The sequence below is a fragment of the Salmo salar genome, chromosome ssa03 (genome assembly GCF_905237065.1).
Source record: "Salmo salar chromosome ssa03, Ssal_v3.1, whole genome shotgun sequence".
Taxonomy (NCBI): Eukaryota; Metazoa; Chordata; class Actinopteri; order Salmoniformes; family Salmonidae; genus Salmo; species Salmo salar.
Genome location: NC_059444.1, coordinates 74,247,934 through 74,260,371, shown reverse-complemented (window position 1 = coordinate 74,260,371; position 12,438 = coordinate 74,247,934). Strand labels below are relative to the sequence as shown.

General features: G+C 43.2%; 1 protein-coding gene across 1 annotated transcript in view; it reads left to right on the top strand.

Moving 5' to 3' along the window:
- The window catches only part of LOC106598152 (potassium channel subfamily T member 2), an 82,109-nt gene that overhangs the window by 41,480 nt on the left and 28,191 nt on the right, over positions 1–12,438 (top strand). The window contains exons 11-14 of the mRNA XM_045715407.1: positions 4,469–4,633; positions 5,220–5,356; positions 6,094–6,157; positions 6,660–6,768. Coding sequence (XP_045571363.1) covers positions 4,469–4,633; positions 5,220–5,356; positions 6,094–6,157; positions 6,660–6,768 — 475 coding nt within the window. The remainder of the gene's footprint in view (positions 1–4,468; positions 4,634–5,219; positions 5,357–6,093; positions 6,158–6,659; positions 6,769–12,438) is intronic.

The window sequence follows — 12,438 nt, the reverse complement described above, 5'->3', positions numbered from 1 at the left end:
GGGTTTCAGCCGTGTCTGCTGTCAGGGAGAGGAAAGCCTCCAGTCTCCCTCCCTGCCACCCAGCCTGTCTGATGCATGGGGATGCCACAGAGCACATTAACATGCAGTCAGCCTCCTGGTTTAAATATAACCAACTGTTTATCACTATTATCACTACCTACCTACTGTCTGTCTATCACTACCTCAACCCACCTACTGTCTGTCTATCACTACCTCAAACCACCTACAGTTTATCTATCACTACCTCAACCCACCTACTGTCTGTCTATCACTACCCCAACCCACCTACTGTCTATCTATCACTACCTCAACCCACCTACTGTCTATCACTACCTCAACCCACCTACTGTCTGTCTATCACTACCTCAACCCACCTACTGTCTATCACTACCCCAACCCACCTACTGTCTGTCTATCACTACCTCAACCCACCTACTGTGTGTCTATCACTACCCCAACCCACCTACTGTCTTAACCCACCTACTGTCTGTCTATCACTACCTCAACCCACCTACTGTCTGTCTATCACTACCTCAACCCACCTACTGTCTGTCTATCACTACCTCAAACCACCTACTGTTTATCTATCACTACCTCAACCCACCTACTGTCTGTCTATCACTACCTCAACCCACCTACTGTCTGTCTATCACTACCCCAACCCACCTACTGTCTGTCTATCACTACCTCAACCCACCTACTGTGTGTCTATCACTACCCCAACCCACCTACTGTCTTAACCCACCTACTGTCTGTCTATCACTACCTCAACCCACCTACTGTCTGTCTATCACTACCTCAACCCACCTACTGTCTATCTATCACTACCTCAACCCACCTACTGTCTGTCTGTCACTACCTTAACCCACCTACTGTCTGTCTATCACTACCTTAACCCACCTACTGTCTGTCTATCACTACCTTAACCCACCTACTGTCTGTCTATCACTACCTCAACCCACCTACTGTCTGTCTATCACTACCTCAACCCACCTACTGTCTGTCTGTCACTACCTTAACCCACCTACTGTCTGTCTATCACTACCTTAACCCACCTACTGTCTGTCTATCACTACCTTAACCCACCTACTGTCTATCACTACCTCAAACCACCTACTGTCTTTCATTACCTCAACTCACCTACTGTCTGTCTATCACTACCTCAACCCACCTACTGTCTGTCTATCACTACCTCAACCCACCTATTGTCTGTCTGTCACTACCTTAACCCACCTACTGTCTGTCTATCACTACCTTAACCCACCTACTGGCTATCTATCACTACCTCAACCCACCTACTGTCTGTCTGTCACTACCTTAACCCACCTACTGTCTGTCTGTCACTACCTTAACCCACCTACTGTCTGTCTATCACTACCTTAACCCACCTACTGTCTATCTATCACTACCTCAACCCACCTACTGTCTGTCTATCACTACCTCAACCCACCTACTGTCTGTCTATCACTACCTTAACCCACCTACTGGCTATCTATCACTACCTCAACCCACCTACTGTCTGTCTGTCACTACCTTAACCCACCTACTGTCTGTCTGTCACTACCTTAACCCACCTACTGTCTGTCTATCACTACCTTAACCCACCTACTGTCTATCTATCACTACCTCAACCCACCTACTGTCTGTCTATCACTACCTCAACCCACCTACTGTCTGTCTGTCACTACCTTAACCCACCTACTGTCTGTCTATCACTTCCTCACACCACCTACTCTCTATCTATCACTACCTCAACCCACCTACTGTCTATCACTACCTCAACCCACCTACTGTTTGTCTGTCACTACCTTAACCCACCTACTGTCTGTCTATCACTTCCTCAAACCACCTACTCTCTATCTATCACTACCTCAACCCACCTACTGTCTGTCTGTCACTACCTTAACCCACCTACTGTCTGTCTATCACTACCTCAACCCACCTACTGTCTGTCTATCACTACCTCAACTAGAGGTCTTTACGGATATACCCTAACCTGATCTACCCGAGATCCGACAGGTATCCTAACTGGTCAGATCCAAAATTCTGTAGTTGACCTCGGATCCCCGGTCAGACCACGCTCGGTGGACACAGACCTCGGATCTGTCTGAAAATATGTGAAATACCGACCAGATACAAAATTATGTAATTACATTAAAATATCCTGATAAAAATAAATATCCTCAATAAATCACATTTGCTACGCATAGCAGTTGGTTCAGTCAAAAGCATGAATCTCTCTCCTCTGTCTGTCTGCTTCTCTCTCTGTCTGGTTTCAACTCTCGCTATAGCGAACTTGCAACATTGTTTCAACTGGGCCCTCACTGTTTCCTGCGCCAATGTGCTCGGAACAGACACAGCTGTATTTGCACAAGGGAGAAGTGTGCAGATAGCCTATTTTATGATGTTTCCACTGGAGATATGGGATCAGCAACATCTATTTCACACCGAGGCGCTGTGGTTACTTAGGCCTATCGAGAAGGAGAGTGTTGGAAAGATTTTTCAAATACAGTGAGGAGCTATTATCATTCGCAATGGTTGTGAAACACTGTTGATTTTCCGTGTGAGGTGACGAAAAACATTATTTGAGAATCTCCACAGCTCATCTGTGGTGGTGAGTTAAGAAAATCAGAAATACTATTAGACATCCTCAAATGGGAACTTTCATAGGCCTAGATTTGCGCACAGCGCAGTTATTTCTATGCATGTTCAAGCAAAATATACCAAAATATACCCTCTATCAATACCTTAACCCACCTATTGTCTGTCAATCACTACCTCAACCCACCTACTGTCTATCACTACCTCAACCCACCTACTGTCTGTCTATCACTACCTCAACCCACCTACTGTCTATTTATCACTACCTCAACCCACCTACTGTCTGTCTATCACTACCCCAACCCACCTACTGTCTGTCTATCACTACCTCAACCCACCTACTGTCTGTCTATCAATACCTCAACCCACCTACTGTCTCTCACTATCACTACCTCAAACCACCTACTGTCTATCTATCACTACCTCAACCCACCTACTGTCTATCACTACCTCAACCCACCTACTGTCTGTCTATCACTACCTCAACCCACCTACTGTCTGTCTATCACTACCTCAACCCACCTACTGTCTGTCTATCACTACCTCAACCCACCTACTGTCTGTCTATCACTACCTCAACCCACCTACTGTCTGTCTATCACTACCTCAACCCACCTACTGTCTGTCTATCACTACCTCAACCCACCTACTGTCTATCACTACCTCAACCCACCTACTGTCTGTCTATCACTACCTTAACCCACCTACTGTCTATGTATCACTACCTCAACCCACATACTGTCTATTTATCAATACCTCAACCCACCTACTGTCTATCTATCACTGCCTCAACCCACCTACTGTCTGTCTATCACTACCTCAAACCACCTACTGTCTGTCTATCACTACCTCAACCCACCTACTGTCTGTCTATCACTACTTCAAACCACCTACTGTCTGTCTATCACTATCTCAACCCACCTACTGTCTATCTATCACTACCTCAAACCACCTACTGTCTATCTATCACTACCTCAACCCACCTACTGTCTATCTATCACTACCTCAAACCACCTACTGTCTATCTATCACTACCTCAACCCACCTACTGTCTGTCTATCACTACCTCAAACCACCTACTGTCTATCTATCACTACCTCAACCCACCTACTGTCTGTCTATCAATACCTCAACCCACCTACTGTCTCTCACTATCACTACCTCAACCCACCTACTGACTATCTATCACTACCTCAACCCACCAACTGTCTGTCTATCACTACCTCAAACCACCTACTGTCTATCTATCACTACCTCAACCCACCTACTGTCTATCACTACCTCAACCCACCTACTGTCTGTCTATCACTACCTCAACCCACCTACTGTCTGTCTATCACTACCTCAACCCACCTACTGTCTGTCTATCACTACCTCAACCCACCTACTGTCTATCACTACCTCAACCCACCTACTGTCTGTCTATCACTACCTTAACCCACCTACTGTCTATGTATCACTACCTCAACCCACCTACTGTCTGTCTATCAATACCTCAACCCACCTACTGTCTCTCACTATCACTACCTCAACCCACCTACTGTCTATCTATCACTACCTCAACCCACCTACTGTCTGTCTATCACTACCTCAAACCACCTACTGTCTGTCTATCACTACCTCAACCCACCTACTGTCTGTCTATCACTACTTCAAACCACCTACTGTCTGTCTATCACTATCTCAACCCACCTACTGTCTATCTATCACTACCTCAAACCACCTACTGTCTATCTATCACTACCTCAACCCACCTACTGTCTGTCTATCACTACCTCAAACCACCTACTGTCTATCTATCACTACCTCAAACCATCTACTGTCCGTCCATCACTAAATACACTAATATAATTCTTCCCATCTGTAGTTTGAGCAGCTGGCCTTCCTGTGGATGGAGCGCCAGAAGTCTGGGGGGAACTACAGCCGATACCGGGCCCAGACGGAGAAGCATGTGGTGCTGTGTGTCAGCTGCCTCAAGATAGACCTCCTCATGGACTTCCTCAACGAGTTCTTCGCTCACCCCAGACTGCAGGTCTCTCCAAGAAACATTAACTAGGGCAGGGATGGACAACTTTGATGGGGGTGGGGCCTCAACAAATCTGATCTCATTATGAGGGGCCGCAGTGACTCGCTGGTCTGCGTACCTACATCTATATCCACACATGCAGTCAGAGCCGACCCTAGCCTTATGGGAGCCGTAAGCAAAATGTTGGTTACCCCCCCCCCCTTTAGCTACCCCCCTCTAGCTACCCCCCTCTTGACAGCAGAGGGAAAACATTTTTTTTGAGTTAATCTCCTTCAATTCTACACTTTTTTCCATTGGGAATATGAGATACGGTGTGACTAACGTCTGTGTGTGTGTGTGCACGCAGTCGAGTATTCATGTGTGTGTGAGTGTGTGTACATCTCTGTAATCCTCTCCAGGAGCTGAAGCAGCTGAGGTTAAAACAGGGGATTCAATCAGCATTAGCATAGATCAAACAACATGTTTTATTTTCAGGAGCAGCTGGGTGTCTTCATAATTGACTGAGTGTGTGAGAGAATATTTGTGTGAGACCCTCTCTGCCCTCCCATTAACCCCAGTGTGTGTGTGTGTGTGTGCGTGCGTGCGTCTATAGGACTACTACGTGGTGATCCTGTGCCCAGCAGAGATGGATGTCCAGGTGCGGAGGGTCCTCCACGTGCCCCTGTGGGCACAGAGGGTCATCTACCTGCAGGGCTCCGCCCTCAAGGACCAAGACCTCATGAGGGCCAAGTGAGTCCCCTGCATCGGGCCCCCACTCAGGCGCCCCCAAATCACAGCCATACTACAGGGGCCCCAAATCACAGTTATGCTACAGGGAAAGGGGAAGGAAAGGGGGATACCTAGTCAGCTGTACAACTGAATGCATTCAACTGAAATGTGTCTTCTGCATTTAACCCAACCCCTCTGAATCAGAGAGGTGCGGGGGACTTAATCAACATCTTAATCAACATCCACGTCTTTGGCGTCCGGGTAACAGGTTAACTGCCTTGCTCAGGGGCAGAACGACTGATTTTTACCTTGTCGGCTCAGGGATTCGATCCAGCAACCTTCAGTTACTCGCCCAACGCTCTAACCACTAGGCTACCTGCCGCCCCTCCAGGGGCCCCAAACCAAGACATGCTACAGGGGCATATCTCATAGGCTATGTTTGACAGTTATCAGGGCAGATAGCAGTTACAGTACACTGGCTCTGTTAAATAAAGACAGCAAATAAAATGATTGTATTTTCTCCTCCTTGTCTCTTCTGCTCCCCTGGTAGTAACTCACAGTGAAGTAGTGTGTGTTTGAAGGACAAATGTATTGTTCTATTGTCCTGTTCCTCCTTTGTTCTCTCTCAAAAACATGACAACAACAACATCCACCCCCTCTCTCTCTCCTCTCATCCTTTCATCTCCTCCTCCTGCCTCTATCTGACCTGTGTCCTGTCTTGGCCTGACCCCTCCTGCTGCTCTACTAACTGGCTGTAGGATGGACGATGCTGAGGCCTGTTTTATCCTCAGTAACCGATTCGAGGTGGACCGCTTCGCTGCTGTACGTTCCTCAATCTCCTTTTAATACTTTTAATCTCCACAACGCCACCCTCCTTCTTTTCCTGTCCTCCACTCTTCTTTCCCTCCTTCACAGCTTTCTCTCTCTACCTCTACTATATTTTTATAAAAATGTAAATGATCATCCTAAGAACTATTTCACAGCAATTATTTATCTTCTTATTTTACCTTGGCTCCTATTTTCCTCTCTGCTTTGCCGTTCTTAACAGACCATTTCACACCTGTGACATAATTACGGGAATTTGGGTGAATTTTCCTTTCTGGTGTGGCTGTAGGCGGTTAGTTCTGTTGAAAGCTCCGTGCCCTAGTTGAAGAGGCTTATCAGAGGGATTGTACATAGAGGAGATACAATCTGTGACTGTGGTGGAGCTACTGGTGCTGCTTATGATTTGAGTCTCTTTCTTGCTACTCTATCCCATCCTCCCTTCCTCCCTCTCTTTCTCTCTCTCTCTCTTTCTCTCTCACTCTCTCTTTTTCTCTACCAGGATCACCAAACCATTTTAAGGGCCTGGGCGGTGAAAGACTTTGCCCCAAACTGCCCCCTGTATGTCCAGATCCTCAAACCTGAGAACAAGTTCCACGTCAAGTTTGCAGGTCAGAGCACTGAGTGTGGGATTTGTTGGGATGGCTGAGCGTGTGCGTGCATAGTGTGGGAATGTGTGTGTCCGTATGCCTATGTGTGTGCAGTTGTGTGCCTATGGGTCTTTTTATACATAATGGGGCCAATGTGTGACATTGGGATAAATATTTTCAAATGGTTTAAAAAAATAAATAATGTAGTTCCACATTTGTACTTAGAGGAATAAAAGGTAATATATGCAACTTGGCCCATAACTCCACCTATACAACAACATAGACCTAGGATTATACCTCCTTTAAGCAGGGTTCATACACACATTGGCAAGTCAAATTTAAGGACTTTCAGGGACTTTTTCAAGTACTTAATTGTAATTTTCATGGACCTCAATGTTATACAATTGTATATGTTATATAATTGTACTTATAGGGCCTAATATAGAACCCTCCCTCCCCCCAAAAAGCTAGCAAAAAGTGTCAATAAAGTAGACCATTACCACTAAATATAATGCATTTTTTAGGCCTTGCAAATGCATTGATATTCAAATTATTATTACATTATAAAATATGTGAGAATAATGTGGACATTACCTGCCTAAATAAATTGGATGCATGCATGGCGACTTTTCTGTAGCGTCTGTGGCCGACGCAGGCACACATAATAAATCCATGAATAGCGGTAGCATTACAATCTCACCACCGCTTTTTTTATACTGACAAAGTGACCAATAACCAGGTTCCTTTTTTAATGGAAGGATTTGTATGTATAGTCAAGTTGAAGCGAACATTAGATGTTGTCGTCCTCATAATAACCGCACGTGGTTTTACGGCAACAGAGTAGTGCAACGCAACACCCTTCAATTGAAGCGGCGGGAAACAAACGAAAGTGACCACATCTCTCACAAAAACTGATCAGAAATGAAATCACAGATAATTAATTATGAGGAGCAGGAGAACTTATAAATTATCTACAATAATTACAAGGACTTTTCAACCACCAAACTGAGGAAATGTCAGATTTTCAAAAAACATCTGGAAAAAAGCATCTGAAAACATGAGCTCATTACCTTGATGCTTTCTCTGTTAAATCGCAGACAACAACAGATGATCAACATCAATTTGCTAGGGATATTAGATCCAACATGAATCCAGGCACAACTGTCTTCACCGGCATAAGGAATGAGACACCAAAACCAAAACATTTTCCAGCACTTGGGCTGTTGTTGCATCACATGCACTATCACAACAGCTGTTCATCACTTGACTCTCATTCAGAAAATTCCTTCCTGGATCAGATGATGATGTGTGAAAATAAAGCAGCGTAACTAATCAGCTGGACACCAAATGTACATCCAACAAGTGTTATTCATAATTACTGAAGAACCACGTTAATGACAGTATCGATTTAGGTTTTAACTATCAAGGTAATACTCTTTTGCTTAGCAATCACATCATTTTGGATTTGTGTGCCCATGAAAACTGTGTTTTCTGACATAAGGAGACGCAAAATGTTATGTAGTTACACTGCATTTCTGAGATCTCTATACAAAAAACTGTCCGACAGCCAGATCCAGGATTCTTACAGAGTTCAAGTTCAATGTTTCACTGATTAATGCTTAATATATAATATAACGATAACTTACACTTCCATAAATGCAATGACAGAAAAGTAATGTTTTATGTCACACGATTTCGGACAAATCCGTCAAGACACCAACCATGATAAAGGGTTAAACATAAGTTTTAAATCAACTGGTGAATTTTATTGAGTATAGCTATGATCCCCCTTATATCTTAATGTAATGACTTGAACATTTTTTACAGATTATTATCAATGATTTATCAACAGCTGTAACAAGTTGTCAAGTGTAGGAAATCCTCACTGGTACCCTAGTTTAGAGAAAGACCCATGTGTGTCTTTCTCTGTTCCAGCATACTATGAACTGACAGCCATTTCCCCAGAGTTTCTGGTCTGCTTGATTAAGGGCCTGTCTCATTTTCCACCTGAGCACCTCCTGTGATTTGTGACAGTCTTTGCAGGTGTATTCTATGCATTTCCTGTCAGACAAGATAGTATAAAGCAGTATACACATTCCATTCCCTCCGGCTCTCCCGTGATGGACAGATTGTGTTGGCAGCGTGTCTGGGAGGAGTAATATCATTAGCATGGACACTTTGCCTCCTGGGAAACAAAGCCTTTTCCTGTTCAGCAAACCTTCATAAAGCACCAATCAAGCAGCACTTGTTAGGAATAGGAAAAAGAGAAAGATGAGGAGGCAAAGACTTGACTTTTCGCCTTCACCTTCTCATTCTGTATCTCTCTCAATTCAATTCAAAGTGGCTTTATTGGCATGGGAAACATGTTTACATGGCCAAAGCAAGTGAAATAAATAATAAATAAAAGTGAGAAGAAACAAAAACAACATCAACCAAAAAATATCACAATTCAACAGTAAACATTGCACTCACAAAGGTTTAAAAAATATAAAGGCATGTCAAGTGTTATATGTTTTACCTACTATAGTATGAGTAGTAGGGGAAGATAAATAAACATATAAATATTGGTGGTATTTACAATGTTGTTTGTGCGCCACTGGTTGCCCTTTTGTCATGACAATGGGTCACACATCTTGCTGCCCGGATTGCACATTGTGGTATGTCTCTCTCTTTATCTCTCTCGCTCTCAATTCAATTCAAAGGGCTTTATTGGCATGGGAAACATATGTTTACATTGCCAAAGCAAGTGAAATAGATAATAAACAAAAGTGAAATAATCAATCAAAAATTAACAGTAAAAATTACACTCACAAGTTTCAAAGGAATATACACATTTCAAATGTCATATCATGGCTATGTACAGTGTTATAATGATGTGCAAATAGTTAAATCACAAAAGGGAAAATTAATAAACATAAATATGGGTTGTATTTACAATGATGTTTGTTCTTTCTTGTGGCAACAGGCCACAAATCTTGCTGCTGTGATGGCACACTGTGGTATTTCACCAAATAGATATGGGAGTTTATCAAAAATTGATTTGTTTTGGAATTCTTTGTGGGTCTGTGTAATCTGAGGGAAATATGTGTCTCTAATATGGTCAGACATTTGGCAGGAGGTTAGGAAGTGTAGCTCAGATTCCCCCTCATTTTGTGGGCAGCGTGCACATAGCCTGTCTTCTCTTGAGCCAGGTCTGCCTAGGGCGGCCTCTCTCAATAGCAAGACCATGCTCACTGAGTTTGTACATAGTCAAGGCTTTCCTTAATTTGGGGTCAGTCACAGTGGTCAGGTATTCTGCCACTGTGTACTCTCTGTTTAGGGCCAAATAGCATTCCAGTTTGCTCTTTTTTGGTAAATTCTTTCCAATGTGTCAAGTAATTATCTTTTTGTTTTCTCATGATTTGGTTGGGTCTAATTGTGTTGCTGTCCTGGGGCTCTATGGGGTCTGTTTGTGTTTGTGAACAGAGCTTCAGGACCAGCTTGCTTAAGGGATTCTTCTCTAGGTTAATCTCTCTGTAAGCGATGGCTTTGTTATGGAAGGTTTGGGAATCGCTTCCTTTTAGATGGTTGTAGAATTGAACGGCTCTTTTCTGGATTTTGATCATTAGCGGGTATCGGCCTAATTCTGCTCTGCATGCATTATTTTGTGTTTTATGTTGTACACAGAGTCTCAATTTGGTGTTTGTCCCATTTTGTAAATTCTTGGTTGGTGAGCGGACCCCAGACCTCAATACCATAAAGGGCAATGGGTTCTATAACTGATTCAAGTATTTTTTGACAGATCCTAATTGGTATGTCAAATTTGATGTTCCTTTTGATGGCATAGAAGGCCCTTCTTGCCTTGTCTCTCAGATTGTTCACAGCTTTGTAGAAGTAACCTGTGATGCTGATGTTTAGGCCGAGGTAGGTATTGTTTTTTTGTGTGCTCTAGGGCAACGGTGTCTAGTGTGGAGGATTAATCAGAATTAGTTGGGTAACATAGATAATTAAGATGTTTTATTAGCATAATATGCTTATGTGAGATAATTGTCATTAGAATGTATCCCTTTGGACTCTGGTGTCTTTCAGTTGCACTTTTCCCTTAGCTGGGGCTCAGTCACTTGGGGCGCAGAGAGTGGAGAGGTCAGGCTTGTCTTTCACATATCCCTGGTGCTATGTAGAATATCAGAAAGGGAAGAGGACAGAATGGAACATTGTCTTCATATGTGAATGTGTCTTTGCCTATTCTTAAACCATGTGAAGGGATGGCGTGATTAATGGGGAACCAATTACTTGTCTCCACAATGTCTGTGTGCAAGTCACTCCCCTCAGTGAGCTTGTCCAGGAGTGGGATCAAGAGGGGGTTTACTTGAGATGGGAGTATCTAGAGTTGACAATTGATATATGCCATTGGATGAGTTGGTGTTTTTGTACTATGAAGTACCAGGAACGAGATTAGAACCTCGTCTTAGGGACCAAACTGAACGATAATTTATAGCGAATGTTATCTGGCTAAGGGATACTCCTTTCTCAAATATAAAGTCCCTTTGTGAACTGTTTCTAAGATCTGTTGTTCGTCATGTACGTTGAGAGGGGTGTATCTTGGCTATGAAAGATCTTTGTACTTTTGTGTTGTCACTTTCAATGGTTCATTAGAGATAGCGCATCATTGAAAGTCAAGTGCTTTTGCAAAGCTCTTATTATTAAAGATGTAGTTTAAGTATAACTCTGACTGGTGTGTGAAGTTTGTCTCTCTCCTCATTTGGTAATGCAGAAATTAGCCACCACACTAGATGGAATTTGTATTCGTGGTCCTGGCAACTGGGCCTTTTTTGGAACAGCATTATTTTTGTCTTACTGAGATTTACTGAGGGCCCAGATCTGACAGAATCTGTGCAGAAGGTCTAGGTGCTGCTGTAGGTCCTCCTTGGTTGGGGACAGAAGAACCAGATCATCAGCAAACAGTAGACATTTGACTTCAGATTTTAGTAGGGTGAGGCCGTGTGCTTCAGACTGTTCTAGTGCCCTTGCTAATTCATTGATATATATGTTGAAGAGGGTGGGGCTGAAGCTGCATCCCTGTCTCACCCCACGGCCCTATGGAAAGAAATGTGTGTGTTATTTACAATTTTAACTGCACACTTGTTGTTTGTGCACATGGATTTTATAATGTCGTATGTTTTTCCCCCAATTTGTATAAAAGACCCTCATGCCAAATTGAGTCAGAAGCTTTTTTGAAATCAACAAAGCATGAGAAGGCTTTGCCTTTTGTTTTTGTTTGTTTGTCAATTAGGGTGTACAGGGTGAATACGTGGTCTGTCGTACGGTAATTTGGTAAAAAGCCAATTTGACATTTGCTCAGTGATATTGTTTTCACTGAGGAAATGTACTAGTCTGCTGTTAATGATAATGTAGAGGATTTTCCCAAGGTTGCTGTTGACGCATATCCCACGGTAGTTATTGGGGTCAAATTTTCCTTTACTTTTGTGAATTGGGGTGATATTGCAGAAGATGCCAACGCTGAGGATGATGTTAAAGAGTTTAAGAAAACAAATTGAAATTTGTGGTCTGAATAATTTATCATTTCATTTAGGTCAACACCACAGGCCTTTTTGGGTCGCAGGGTTTGTATTTTGTCCTGTAGTTTATTGTAGCTCTCTCTAACTCTGTCTCTGTCTCTCTCACCAATATCGCACTTCTCTAACTTCAATC